Genomic DNA, 14,467 nt, shown 5'->3' with positions numbered 1-14,467 from the left:
GTGACTTCACTTTGTGTAAGCTCACCACCACGAAAGGCAGTAAAACAAACTGAAAATTTCGGCACGGACTGTCTGGGCAGTGGGCTTGTGTCTCGACGACCTCCTTGAGCTTGGCTGACTACAAAGTACATTCCCAATTGCATCCCGTGGGCTCCTGAGGCCAATGAGGCATTCGAAGATCTCAAACGTGCCCTGTGAAATGCTGTCGAGCTAGTGACTCCAGACTCAAGCAAACCATTTTGGTTACTCACCCATGCCTCTGCAACTGCTGTAGGCACATGTCTAGCTCAGATGACCGACAATGACACGAAGTGCCCCATTACTTTTGCCAGCTTCCGCTTCATGCCCACCCAGATGTGATGGTCTATGATAGAACGTGAGGTGTTTGGCGTCATTTGGGGCCTCAAAAACTATGATACATGGGTGTTTGGGACGAAAGTATTTGTAGTATCCAACCATAACCCACTTGCATAGCTCACAAAGTCCACTCCACAGGGAGCAAAACTGACATGTCGGGCTATAGCGCTCGAGCGCTATGATGTAGTGGTAAGACACAGAAGGGGGATCGCACATACTAACACTGATTCACTTTTGTGTCTGATGAACCATTGTTGGGGGAAGGATGTGGAAGACAGGAGACCAGTAGTGACGGACAGTGGAGGCGAGGGAATAACTGTAGTGTGATGTGATATGACTGAAATAACCATGCAGAGGACCTTGGACAATGAACTCATGTGTCCATATTTTCTGTGTGGACATCGTGTTTTTAGTGCATTTATATTGTTGAGTGCCATCTTGTAAGCTGCGTGATGTATGTTTTTGTTTTTTTTTCCTCCGACACCATGGGCTGACAGTGCCCCGCCAGCTCAGCTTTGCAGGATAGGATGCTACATACTATCATGGAACGAGCCCTATTGCATCAGGGAAATGTTTGCATATTGTTTACATTTGTGTGTTTTCTTTGCTTGGAGTTGGCCCTTTCCATAGTGCGACATGACATACACATTGACATTACTGTTGCGTGCCGCAAGTGATTTGTCTGTGTCCTAATTGTACCCTATTTTACCGTTGCGTTCATTCATGTGTTTGCACATTCTGCGGAGCATGTGACATTGCATGGTAAAGGATTAGCATTTAGTTGCGTTGTCTCAATAAGCCAGCCAGTACTGTGGATTGCTCTTGGTTTCTTATTGCCGTGAATGTAGCGTGGGTCACACATTCTGGTTCCTTCGTATAAGAACGAGAGCATTGCTATAATGCTCTATGTACGGTTGGCTAGCAATATTTTTTTCTTTTTGTCGTGTTCAGCTGCGGCATATTTACAAGGTTACATCCAGCCAGCTTTTTCTTTTTCTTGCTTCGACAACACTGCAAGCAAGTTGTTGCCTCATCTTGGATGTAAGCCCACCACCACAAACGGCAGTAAGACAAACCGAAGAGCTCAGCGCGGACCATCTGGGCAGTGGGCTTGCGTCTCGATGAGCTTGTTGGGTACACTTGAGTAATGGCCAACAACAGTTGACACAGAGCGAGTTGACAAGTTTGCTTGTGTGATCTTGCACACAAGCAAACTAAACACACTGCCAGCACTCCTAACTGCCGCAGAGCTTGGGAAGCGGAGAAAACTATTGGGGCGCCAAAGTAGTGGTTGCACTTGAAAGTTACGAGGGGCCTCGAACCCTCCTTTGCAGTGTGAATTTTTGGAAACGCCACAGGTGCAGGAACAGATTCACAAGTTGAGGTTCCCCTAAATGGCGACAAACAACACCTTCGCGCGTCTGACTTCCACAGCGGTGCTCCAGTGGGTGACATTGGAGTATGTGTGGTTTGGGTCTCTACATGAGCGGTGGGGATCGCGCGACACCAACCGGAAGCTTCTTATGGGTGCCATTACTTCTTATGGGTGCACCCCGCGCACGGCACGGTGTATAGTAACTTAGAGCCGCATGAGAGCCTAGGATTTTGTCTCAGGTCTGAGGCACCGAAAGAATGTTTTCTTTGTCTTACAGTCCAGACATGGGGCCAACATTGGCTGGTGGACAGTTATCTCATGCACCTCACCGACAGTTTGACTCGCAAACAAGTGGTTGTTTATGGCGCTGCATGGCTTAGCAGCTTGGAATCTGGTCGCGTCGCATGTATGTTCGAGGACTGATGGCATGGTCCCGATGCTTCCTCGCGTTTAGAATTTATGCACATGTTTTGCTTGTTGGCACTTTGCTACACAAACTGCGCTGGCGTGCAGTTTCTTGGAACTTGCGACAAATATGGGCAGTGTAACCCTCGCCCTTTTTTATTGTATGTTGTGCATTTTGGGTGAGGATGCTACGCTGTGAACTGTACTAAAAATGTGTTCTCGCGTGGCTGTTCGACTGGCCAATCACGCATCGAAGCTGACAAATGCAAGGATTGGGGAACAGATTGTCCAGTCGGAGAACCTACTATCAGTAATTCGTCAGTAAACATTTTGGGCGCAGCATGAGCCCTAGAACATGCGGCCGCAGCCCTCCGATGGGAAGGTGCGGGCCTGACCTTGGTGCTAAGCATCATCGGCTCGGCTGAGGTAGGGTCGCCCTATGTGGTCTAAACCAGTGCAACTCATTGTAACCTGAATGCAGCTTTTTGCGCAAAGACGAGGCTGAGACACATGAGTACAGACTTACAACAGTGTTTTATTTACAACAGTGTAGCATATACTTTAATTAAGAACTATCTCAGCTCCCGTAAGCAGTTTGTTTGCCTAAAAGATTCAAAGTCCCAACTTCTTGATTTAAACTGCGGTGTTCCTCAGGGCTCAATCCTAGCCCCACCTTTGTTTCTTCTCTATATCAATGATATTGTTAACATCCCAAACACACCGTGCATAACTTTGTATGCAGATGACACAAGCGTTTTCTTCTCTGATCATAACATTCAGGAAGCATTTAACGCAGCCAATAGATGGATGGGGGACCTCAACTGTTGGCTAAATTCAAATAAAATACAACTGAACTGCGAAAAAACAAAGTACGTCATATTTAGACCTAAAGGAAAGCAGCTAATGGCTCACTACGAGTTAAATATTGGGGGCCGCATTATAGAAAATACGAAGTGCGTAAAATTTTTAGGCGTATGGTTTAATGAAAACCTCTATTGGTCCATTCATGTGGAGACCCTCAGAGCCGACATTCGTAGGGCGACGGGAATGATTAACATGTTAAAGCATCTTATTCCAATGAATTTAAAGAAATAGCTATATTACACACTAATACACTCTCGTCTACACTATTCTCTTCTGGTCTGGGGAACTACTACCAAAACTAACCTTATGTCACTGTATAGGCTGCAAAAAAGAGCCGTAAGGGCAGTTTGTAACCTACCTGTTCTTGCACACACTAAACCGTTTTTTGATAAGCTTGGCGTACTCCATATAGACCACCTATTTTTGCATAAACTATCGCTCGAGGCGTTCCGTCTCTGTCAAGCTGATCACATACAGTTTAATCAGACCTTCGCCACCAAAGAAACTCCGTATAATCTCAGACATGACGTAATCTCTATACCGCTTATTCGCACGAACTACGGGAAACAGGCATTACACTTTCAAATATCAACCTTACTAAACAATAATCCCACAATCCTGGAACAATTACAAACCTCAAAATCAAGCTTGAGGTTCAAGAAATCTGTTAAAACGTACTTTCTTCGCTGCTTTATTGTATAACTTCCTTATGTACCACAATGTCATTGTTTTGTTTTCCTTTTTAACATGTTCTGATTGAGATTCTGATTTTGATTGAACGTTTTTGATATGTTATCATATTTCGAAAATTGTAACACTTGTTGTGCTGTTGTTGTTTGCTTCAGAGTGTCAACATGCTTTGGGTGCTGCAGCCTTTGTCAGGCAAGAATACTGCCTTTTGCTGCAGCACCTGAGACTGCTGTATGTCTCAAACAACAAATAAATGAAATAAAATAAAAAATGAAAAGTAACCACATATACAGCAGAATCCATGACACATCACAAGTGTTCCGCCCACAGAAAATTCCTATCTCTACGCAAGAAGGATAGCTCCTTGCTGGAAAGGGCGATACACGATTTTGACACACAGGTGTCACCACAATTGTTAATCAATGCCGCTTCGACCATTTCTCAGGTTAACTGATTACGATTTTTACTGACAATCGAGCAAGCACTATATACCGGTTCACACATGACTCTATTTGTGGCATCTGTCCGATTACGCACACAACTTCCACAGTGGGCATCCAGAAACCCCCCTCTCATTTCTGTCACATTGTAGCGATGTCCCCGTAGCCTGTCATTAAGACATCATCTACTCTGACCAACATAGTTGGACCCACAGTTCAAAGACAGATTATAAACAATTCCTTCTGCACAGCAAACAAACTTTGACTGATGTCTCTTTTTGTATGCAGGCACACAAACTGGTCAATCTGCACAAAGATTGCAGTTTATCGGGAGAGGAAAAAAACACTTTTACATTGGCCCGCTGGTCAATCCTTTTCAGTCGATGTGATATGCCGTGGATGTGCGGAATAACCGTGACTTTTTGTAAAGTGTGGAACACTGAGGGTCATTAGTTATTTGTGGTTACATGCACTTCAACAAGGTTTTAGCAATGCTAACGCGTACATGTGTGGTGTACCCCGCATTCCTGAGGCGAAGTGGCTGTTCAGAGAAGCTGTCGGCCATGAGCTCTGGGCAAGACTTGCTTAAAGAATTGGACAGGCATAACTTCACGATGCACCTTTTTACCAGCCTTGAGTGCGCTGACGCATACCGGAGCAGTGCCTTGTTGGTACGAGGCTCGTATTTCCGTATATACGCTTGTCTTGGAATAAAAACCTGATGTTGAGAAAGTGCAGGATTCTGTTAGACAGCAACCCATGAGTTGAAACTAAAGATGACAAGCCCTGATGTATAAAGCATAGTGTGCTTGTAGCTAGTGTCTTTCTTCTACTGTGGGCCCTGATATTTGTGTGTCTGTGTCATCTCCTGAACCTGCCGTTCTGGAAGCGCCTTGTCCTGTCGTCTTTCTTGTGTCTGTTGTTTTGCATTAAACAAAGTATTCATGGATTCACACCAGCTAGTGTCTTGAAATGCCCGGACCTCCAGTCAAGAAAAATTTTGAAATCATCCATGTACCTACAGGTCTTTGCGATGCTCAATTCATGAAGGCGGCTAATGAGGATAATGAGCTAAATATAAATCATTCAGAGTGGAAGCGATGCACGAGCCAATACATATCCCCTCCTTCTGTATGAGTGGCTGGCGGCCCCACCGAATAAAAGTTGACTGAAGATAAAAACTGACCAGTTTATCTATCACCTTTATAAACTGATAGTTTATGATCTTCCTTTGAACTGCGGGTCAAACTGTGTTGGTCAGAGCAGATGATGTCTTAATTACACGCTACGAGAGCATTGCTACAATGTGATAGAAATGAGGGGGATTTTTTTGGATGCCCGCTGTAAAAATTGTGCCGATGCGTAAATCAGGCAGATGCCACAAATATGTTCCCATGTAAGCCGGTATATAGTGCTTGCTCAATTGTCAGCAAAAATTGTAATCAGTTAACCCAAGAAATCATTGAAGTGGAACTGAATGACAGGTGTGGTGACACCTGTGCGTCAAAACCGTCTATCGCCCTTCGTAGAATAGGAATTTTCTGCGAGAATAGGAATCGTAGAATAAGAATTTTCTGCGAGTGGTTCACACGTGATGTGTCTCCGATTCTGCTATACATGTGGTGACTATCTTCAAAATAAAACACTGTTGTAAGTCTGCGCTCATGTGTCTCAGCCTCTTCTTTGTCCTCGTCTTGTGCGCAAAAAGCTGCGCTCGTGTCCTACCAACATGCCGTGCCTTTGTGATCTTTGTAACCGATGTACCATCGAAATCTGGTAACCAAGCTTTGTAAATTATTTGTAAATACAAGTTTTGTTCATCTGTACATGAGTGTCTGCGTCCTTTGAACCTAAGTCACCCGTTGAGCCACCTGTCTACACCGTCTCTGACGGTGTGTCTCGGACACCAAGATTGGGGGTGAGAAAAACGATAAATCACATTTTACTCTTTGTTAATGATTATCATGAATATTGTAAGCCTGTGTCCCTTCTACTGATTGTACATCCAGTATATATTGACGTCGGCATGCAAAAAAAATTGGTTGTTAGTGCCGTGCTTGTCTCTTATCATCACTGGCCTGTCTTTAGTGCTGTTACCTACAAGTAAACTGCAACTTGATTGGATTGGTTCTGCTCAAAAGCATTTAGTGCTTAAAAACAGGTAATACTTGCATAATGTACTATGAAATCAAAACTAGCACTTCTGGTGGCATTACTCAATCTGTCTTCTTCATCCTATACTCTATCCTATACCTGCAAATCACCTGATTTCTTCACACCACCTGGTTCACTGAAAACACGGGCAATGCGGGAGATGGAAATTCAAGACGATGAGCAAAACGAGAACAAAGTGAAAGCAGGAGCCAACGTTTCCACAAGTCCACTTGTCGAAACAATGGCTCCTGCTTTCACCTTGTTCTCGTTTTGCTCATCACCTGGTTCACTGCCATTCTTGAATGCGCTTGCCTTCTCTTGGTACCCATTCTGCAACTCTAATATACCACTGGTAATCTGCTCTACGCATTGCATGGCCGGACCAGCTCTATTTTTTTCCTGCTTAATGTCAACTAGACTACTGACTAACCCTATTTGCCCTCTAATCTTCACCACTCTCTTCCTATTTCTCAATGTTACACCTAACATTTTTCGTTCCATCACTCGTTGCATGGTTCTTAGCTGCTCTTTAAGCTTCTTTGTTAACCTCCGAGTCTCTGCCCTGTACGTTAGTACCGGTAGAATGCAAAAGACTCTTTTCTTTTTTACCGATAGCAGTGATGCCAGTCACGATTTGGCGATGCCTGCTGCCTGCACTGCAATTTTTCACTCTTCTGTCAGGAAATCCTTCTCATGAGCAAGGGTGTGCGACGTACAATGCTCCAAATAGGAAGTGTGGCCTCACTCTCTTCATTTCCTGCTCGCTGTTGCATTTCTATCCCTCTCTTTACTTATGGGTCAAGCTGCTTGGAACAAGACATGGTGTCACATCACCAGAGATCTGACACCATCTGAACCTTATTTTGTTTTTAACCTCACACTAAAGCATGTGGTCATCCACTATTATCTTCCTTCTCATTTTTTCTATGCCCATGAGCATTTTTTCCTAGTAATCTTCATCACTCGTAAAACTTTAGCCTTAGCCCACATAGAAGTGTGAAATTGAGGATACACATGCTTCCAACCTGACAGCCCAGCTAGTCTAATAGCGACAATGTGTCAGAAGCCTGCCTAAATTGACCATGCGCAATCTTGCGTTTCCACTTTCCCCAATGAGACTGACTGGCCTGCATGGTTCCAAGAATTCAAAGACTATAGCGTTGCATTGGGATTTGCTGCATGTAAGAAATGTAAATCAGCAAACTTCATTACACCATAGGGTGCCAGGAAACAAAAATTTTCAAGACGTTTGACATCACCGACAAAAACTCAAAAGAACTATTCAACACTGAAGACAGAATACCTGCAAGAAAATTTGTTTGAATAGAAGGAATCAAGAAGCTGGAGAAAACGTGAACAATATGCATTCATCTGTCCTGCAAAGTTCTGCAAAGAAATCAGAATTCTGGAACCTGACAGACTGTGTTTAAATTCCATAGTTTGACATGCAAAACCCACAATTTGAATATGAGGCATGCCGTAATGGGGGACTCTGGTTTACTTTTGACCACCTTGGGGCTGAGGACATGCAGCCCATATTGCACACAAGTGCTTTCACATTCTGCCCTCACTGGAGTGTGTTTGCCATGGCCGGGATAAAACCCACGAGCTCGACTTTATGATAAAGTGCTCTCCAGAGATTGAGCTATCGATCAGTCAATCAATCAAATGAATAATCAATCAGTTAGTCAACTGATCGGTAGCCAACTGACCAGGCGACCAATCCACAAATAAATTGGCCCTTCAATTAACCAATCAGTCAGTCATTTTCTAGTGTCCTTGTAAAGAAAAGGCAGCAGTCGGCTCGCTGACCAACCTTTTGTCCTGGCTACTGCCTAGGGAGTCCCCGGACGAGCTGTCTCCACTGGTCGTGCCATTCATGAGCTGGTTGGGCGTCCACTTGAGAACCAGCCGGGTGCCACCTTGCTGGTGCAGCGACAGGTAGCCCGGCAGGGGCTCCCCCGCGTGACATCGTGGCTGCACGTGCACGTTGTTCTTGCCATACAGCAATGTTGAGCGTGCATTCTGGTGAAGCGACTCAACATAGTCCCGAGCCAACCGGTCACAGCCCCCTCCCCCCGATGCACCGACGACACGGCCAACTGGACCGCCACCTTCTTCAGAGGAGCTGCCACCAGTGGTGCCACGAAGGTCACGGCGGCACTGCGAGCGCACATGCCACAGGTGCCGTTGTGGCTGCATCAACAGTTTGGTACGTCTTCTACCACGAGAGATGCATTGGTGAAACATTGCTGACTCGCTCATTTTGTGCTATCAGTGGGCAAACAAGAAGTTATGTTGCACAATACCTGGGATTTCGTTGTGGCTTGTTTGTGCCTATTTGAAGCAGCTTTTACATCAAGTTTCATTTTGCATCAATCATTGCCTGCAAGTTGAACTGATGAAGAAGTAATTTGAGTCTTTTGTGTGCCCCAAAAAAACCCAGGACTGGAGCCACCTTTCCACTCCCGGCCTTCAAGTCAGCTGTTACCAATCATTTCTTATATGAACTTCTCTCCTTGTGAGCTACCATATTTTAAGTTGGCCCACCTCTCTCTATTATGCCGGGGTGACTCTGAGAGCAAGTAAAAAGAATGAAGATAAGATCACCGTTCCGCAGTACCAAGTGATTGCAAGCACTCGTGAGAAAAATATAAAATGTGTTGGAAATTGTAATTGTGCATTACTTCATTCAGAATCATGGTTAAGAATAATGTCTTATATTATAATACAGTCAAACCTCGACATACTGAATATGGACATAATGAGTTAACAGATGTAATGAAGTAAACTAAGATTTTTTCTTACCAATATAGGGGAGTGTGCAATCAATACATGCATATAATGAATATTGGATATACTAAAGGCATTTTCGTGTTGATCTGGTTTTGTTACGAGGCTCAGCTGTATAGGTTTTGCCAATAACCGCTTTTGTGCCATAGAAAGGAAAAGGCCGGGACACCGAGGGACAGAGTAATTAAATAACTGGTCCATGCTACCTTACTTATTCATCGTGGTTACCCTTCCTCTTTCACTCAAGTACACTGGTAAAGAAAGACTTGTCAGCAGCCTATCAAATGTTTTCTAAACCAAAAAGCTGTACATGGCTCAAAGCTGCAACCTCCTTTCCATGCCTAAAAAGAACTTCTTTCTGTCATTGTTTTCTGCGCACCCACCTGGAGGCCCAGTCGCCTCGTTGGTGGTGGTGTGCCCGCAGTGGCAGACCCCCCGGCACTGGCTGAAGTCGGAAGCCCGCTCGACAATCGATGGCGCTGCACCAACTCATCGGCAGGTGGGTCCGTCCAGAAGTGGTCCTGTGTCTTCATTTTGGAGTAGTCCAGAGCACATGGGCCCACTGCGCTCAGCGAGACGCACTGTTGCACCAGCACTCGGCAACAAAATTTTGCTCATACAAGAATTTGCTCAGAACGACAGAAAGCTGAGCTAGTTGGTAAGGATTCATTAAGCAAAAAAGAAGGGAGGAAAGAGCATGCGCAGATGAGTTTTGAGTCTTCTTTCTTTTTTTGCCTCAGTGCTCCCTTCAGATGATAGTCAGCGTTCGTGTTGTCCACACCTCTACTCTTGCGTCCTGTCTACACGCCTCACTTCTTTTTGCATAAAGAATTTGCTCATTGCATGGCTAGCCATAACAGAGGAGCACAATATATTCTAGTAAAAATAAAGACAAAACCATACATTCGTTTATTAAGAGAACTAAAGGGACTGGCTATTGCCCAATATATGTCCCGAGATTAATTGTGCTGACAGAAAAAGTATATCTCAGAATGATGGAAACGAGCACATTTTATGCCTCTAAATAGGGATATGCACATTTTAAAATGGGTAAATAAAGCCTCACAAACAGTGCATAAGTCAACCCTTTATGTGAAATACCAAAACAAAATGGGTTCATGTGCTGCCTGAGCTTACGTAAATACGTGCATATTAATCTTTGCCAAGTGTGGTCAGCATTTCATTAAAATTTATTTTGGAAATAGCATTGTGCATTTTGCAGCTTCAGTTTTTATTCACGTGAACTTTAGAGAGCTTTTGCCAAGAACTGTTGCTGCCCGAGTGGTATCACAACCACTACTATGCACAGCCTAGTGATTATCTGCCTGGCAGTTCAGTTTACGCACTGCCTATATGTGTGCATCGTTTTCCCAACTCCTGCTCTCATGGGGATTACTGTTTTTATTCTTTCATGTTACCAGAATCTATGATTATCGATCTCGGCAGGGCACATTAATAAATCTAGCCAAGGTGCATATGAAAGTAAAAAAAGCATGAAAGCAGAATCAAATCACATAATAAATTACAAGCTTTTAAAATATAAGTCTGCCACACACTGTAAGCATTTCTTAGGCTTTAAGCACACAGTGAAAACGAAAAACTTTTTTTTACAATACATGCAGTGTGCTCTATTGAGATTCATTTTTGCAGCATGCCATTGCAAATTGCATGTGCTATTGCAGCGAACTATGACTTAGTTAGTATGGCCAAGCAAACTGCAAGTCTAGATATTTTCTATAGGAAGCTCTTTATTCTGTTGTAATACTTTTATGTGATCAGCATCTACGTTATTGCCTGCTTTAAGTTTTATGTAAACAGGCACTCAGTAGTCATGGGAACTTCCCCTACCTGAAGCCCAAAAAGGCTAGCCTTGTCATAAAAGCTAATCTTTATTTGAACAAATTTTCAATTCTTGCGGAATTCAAGAAAGGCTACCTTGTACCATAGCCTGAAACCACGGCTTCCTTACAGCCGCCATTTTACTTCAGGTAGCTTCCTTAAAAGTGCGATTTGACTTTAGTTGCTGGCTCAGTTTCTTACATGCTAGACACTTCACCTTATTACACAAAATTAAGATGTGACCAAGGGTGGAAAGAAAAGTTTCAGGGCAGGAAAGAGTATCTTTCCCGCCACGAAGCATTTTTTCTGTCCTTGGTTGCAGCTTAACTTTGAATAATAAGATGAGCCAACTAGCCCAGCAATTAGTAGTGATATGTGGACACTGTACATTGAGGTTACATAGTTCAACTTACCAAGCAGGGAAGCCAGAATTTGCCCAGAGACAGGGTCAGCCACCAGGGCGTCCTTCTCATAGTACTTGCTGAAACAGACCATGCTCATGTAAAGCCTTGTTTTATCAAGAGAAATACACTAAAGGTCAAGCAACCTCAAAGATTCAAAGCAGGCACTCAAATGTTAGTAAGGGCTTCCATTTTCATCGCTCCACATGTGGCTTCTGAGCAAGGATCAAAATACTGTACTTTTCTCTGTATAAGTTGCAGTTTGTTCAAGTGCAAAAGAAGGATTAAATTTTGACAAAGACAATGATAGCATTCTCTAAATGTGTAGCAATGTCTGCTGAATGTACAAAAGAACTTGCAACAAATTTCATCAGACTGCTGAACTGCAAGATCTATTGTAAGGACAAACAATAAGAAAGAAAGAAAAAAGCTACATGTGTTGTAATTTTTTAGAAAACTTAAGCAATCACGAAGATACTTTTTCTTGTTCATCCTGGGTAAATTACTGTACACTGTTGGCTTGGACAACCTGTGTCCAGCAGATCCTTAGCACTGCTATTTGTCATTCTGTCTACACACTGTCACTTTTACGCTGATTTTCCCGCATTTAAAAGCAGCACTGTCAACGGTTGAACACTGTCCAGCTATGATTACAAGTTCTTATGTGATAACTAACCTGGAATTGTGAACCAAGTGGTCAACAATGCTCGCCAACTGCTTTTCAAAGAGAGCCAACCTGATCCAGATGTATCGCCCGCTCGTCGCCCACAGGGAACGACGACTTGTTTGGCTGCGCAGGCGGCTCTCCCTGCATGTTGCAACCGTAATACAGACAATGGCCACCCCGGGATTAAGCCAAGCAAATAATGGACTTTGTGATAACACTGTGACACACCAAGGAAAGACCCCAAAGAAGTAATACACTTTATTAATGGTATAATTTTGCCTGCTAGTTTTGCATAATCGAGACAAATGGTTGGTATTTCCATCCAGCCAAGCTCAAGTCTTCTCTTTAGTCCTCATTATCATCAGTGCAGTTTAGCAAAGGTAGGGGCCAATGGTGTTTGTCACCATTCACTGAGAGATTACTGTCCAAATTCTCAGCTGGCAGAAATGGTTGGATCAAAATAGAGGAAGTAAAGGTCAACAAAATGCATCACAAAGTGGCCTTAAAAGATGTGGCCTCCTGCGCAATGCATACGTGGCTTCAGGTAGGGGCTTACATCACCTCGAACAGGATGTACAGTAAGGAACGGCTACCTAGCTGATGTCATTGAGATATTGTGCAACCTTTCTAGGTCCTAAGAACCACCTTGGCAGTGCTTCAGAAAGCTCCCGACAGCGAATGACAGACCAAACCTACACTCCCTGGTTTAGCTGGCAGATGAGAGATTGGTGTCATACTAATATGTAATGCTGAGTGTCTCATGCTACTCCTGGGTTGCACATAAGGTCAGCACACATACAGCTGTTTCTTGGTGCCATGTGTCAGACTTCTAAACTCGCATATATGCCAGGGTCTGTATGGGTGAAATGAATGGACCATATATGTCCTTGGCAAACTACAGAGATGTTATTGTTAAATTTCTTAATTATGGACTAAGTAGGCATTACAAATAGTTGCTGCATGGCTATCACCATTGCAATTCGCAAATGCATTCGGCAAGTGTATATAGAAGTCAAGTTTAAATCAAGGTCAACAGAGCACAAGATCCATGTTCGTTTCTTGTTTTCATGTCAGTGTGTGCCACCTTAGTAGTGCAAGCATACAACATATAGTTAAGTCTTACTGTTTGCTCACCTGACAGATTGACAGAGCATCGATGCAGTAATATGACATTTCAGGATGCTAATGATTCCTTGGCACATCTAACACAAACCACAGTCATACATACAGTGCACAACACAGAATGGGCCACTGAACTTCCATCTGAAGAGAGACCTGGACATACAAGATGGTATAGTACATCTACTGTGCTGCTCTTACTGTTGGGCGTTGCATTTGCCACGTTTTTCATGCTTTCACTTCATACCGCTACTAAGCTTCCGATTTTCACAGTAACCCCTTACACCTCTTTCTAATTTTTGTCATTGTTCAGTAGTTTCTCACTTATGCTGTGTTTCTTCTTCTGATTCCATACTAACAGCTTCTTGATCAACTTTTGCTTACCCAGAAATGGCAAACAGCTGTGCCGAAGACAATGAATCAAATGTGGCTCCGATTTGTAAGCTGCCGGATTGTAATAGAATCTCCGACACACAAACATTAAATTTTGCCATTGCACTGCTGACAAAAGACATTGTATAACCTTTCACTGGCTGCCACTGGGACACCATGACATCATTGCTAGCAACCTTGCCAATGATGCTGCCCAATGTGCCTATGCTGGAGCACTGACACTTCTTACACCGCTGTCAAGAGTGGATGGTACAAGAGAGGTTCACCATCTCACATGTAAAATGATGTTGGATTATTGGAATACTTCCCACAGCTACAACCACTGCCTATGCAGCCTCAATTTGTCATTTCAACTGCAGTTACCAACAAGTGTCTCACAGTGTGACACACACAATACTACTTTATTGGCTGTGGGTCAGACTAGCCTTTCCTATTACATACAGCTATCACATAGGGATCACTGGCTCACATATACACTCAATGTAGATCCGAAGTGGCCGCTGTTGCTGCTTCCTCAAACAATGCCTGACTCCCGTGTGCTTTGAGCAGAGGGCAACCTGACTTCGCCACTCATAAGCCCTGAAAGGCGCACGAGCACTTACTCAGTAATTGAAGAAAAGTGTCCCAACTGTGCCTAGTCTAGCGCGCATGATTCACCTGAACTCCTGTTTTCTCTCTCTGTTTTCACGTGTAGGATGGCAAACATGGACAAAGTCTAGTTAACCTTTGCTTCCCTCTCTATTTCTCTGGCACCGAAGGAAAGCTTGCTCTCAGCCTGGGGGGCTTACATTTTTTCAAGGCGCGATTACAGCACTAAAGCTAAAACAAAAAGTAGTAGGACTGAGAACTGCCTTCGTCATCATTTGCAAATGAATGCCCATGTTGCCATACATTTTAGTATGCTTTTGCGTTCATTGTTGTAGTGATAGCTATAGTGATATGAGTAATCAAATTCATCATCGTGGTAGTT

The 14,467-nt window shown here is 43.6% G+C and overlaps 1 protein-coding gene across 4 annotated transcripts in view; it reads right to left on the bottom strand.

The window, feature by feature from the left end:
* The window catches only part of LOC142576702 (small G protein signaling modulator 1-like), a 272,548-nt gene that overhangs the window by 181,142 nt on the left and 76,939 nt on the right, over nucleotides 1-14,467 (bottom strand). For all 4 annotated transcript variants that reach the window (XM_075686949.1, XM_075686950.1, XM_075686948.1 and 1 more), the window contains exons 4-7: nucleotides 11,995-12,126; nucleotides 11,331-11,398; nucleotides 9,462-9,640; nucleotides 8,102-8,448 (exon numbers count right to left, since the gene is read on the bottom strand). In XM_075686949.1, coding sequence (XP_075543064.1) covers nucleotides 8,102-8,448; nucleotides 9,462-9,640; nucleotides 11,331-11,398; nucleotides 11,995-12,126 — 726 coding nt within the window. The remainder of the gene's footprint in view (nucleotides 1-8,101; nucleotides 8,449-9,461; nucleotides 9,641-11,330; nucleotides 11,399-11,994; nucleotides 12,127-14,467) is intronic.

Source organism: Dermacentor variabilis, chromosome 3 (assembly GCF_050947875.1).
Source record: "Dermacentor variabilis isolate Ectoservices chromosome 3, ASM5094787v1, whole genome shotgun sequence".
NCBI classification, from domain to species: domain Eukaryota; kingdom Metazoa; phylum Arthropoda; class Arachnida; order Ixodida; family Ixodidae; genus Dermacentor; species Dermacentor variabilis.
Note: the sequence above shows the minus strand (reverse complement) of the source record. Positions and strands in the feature narration are given on the sequence as shown.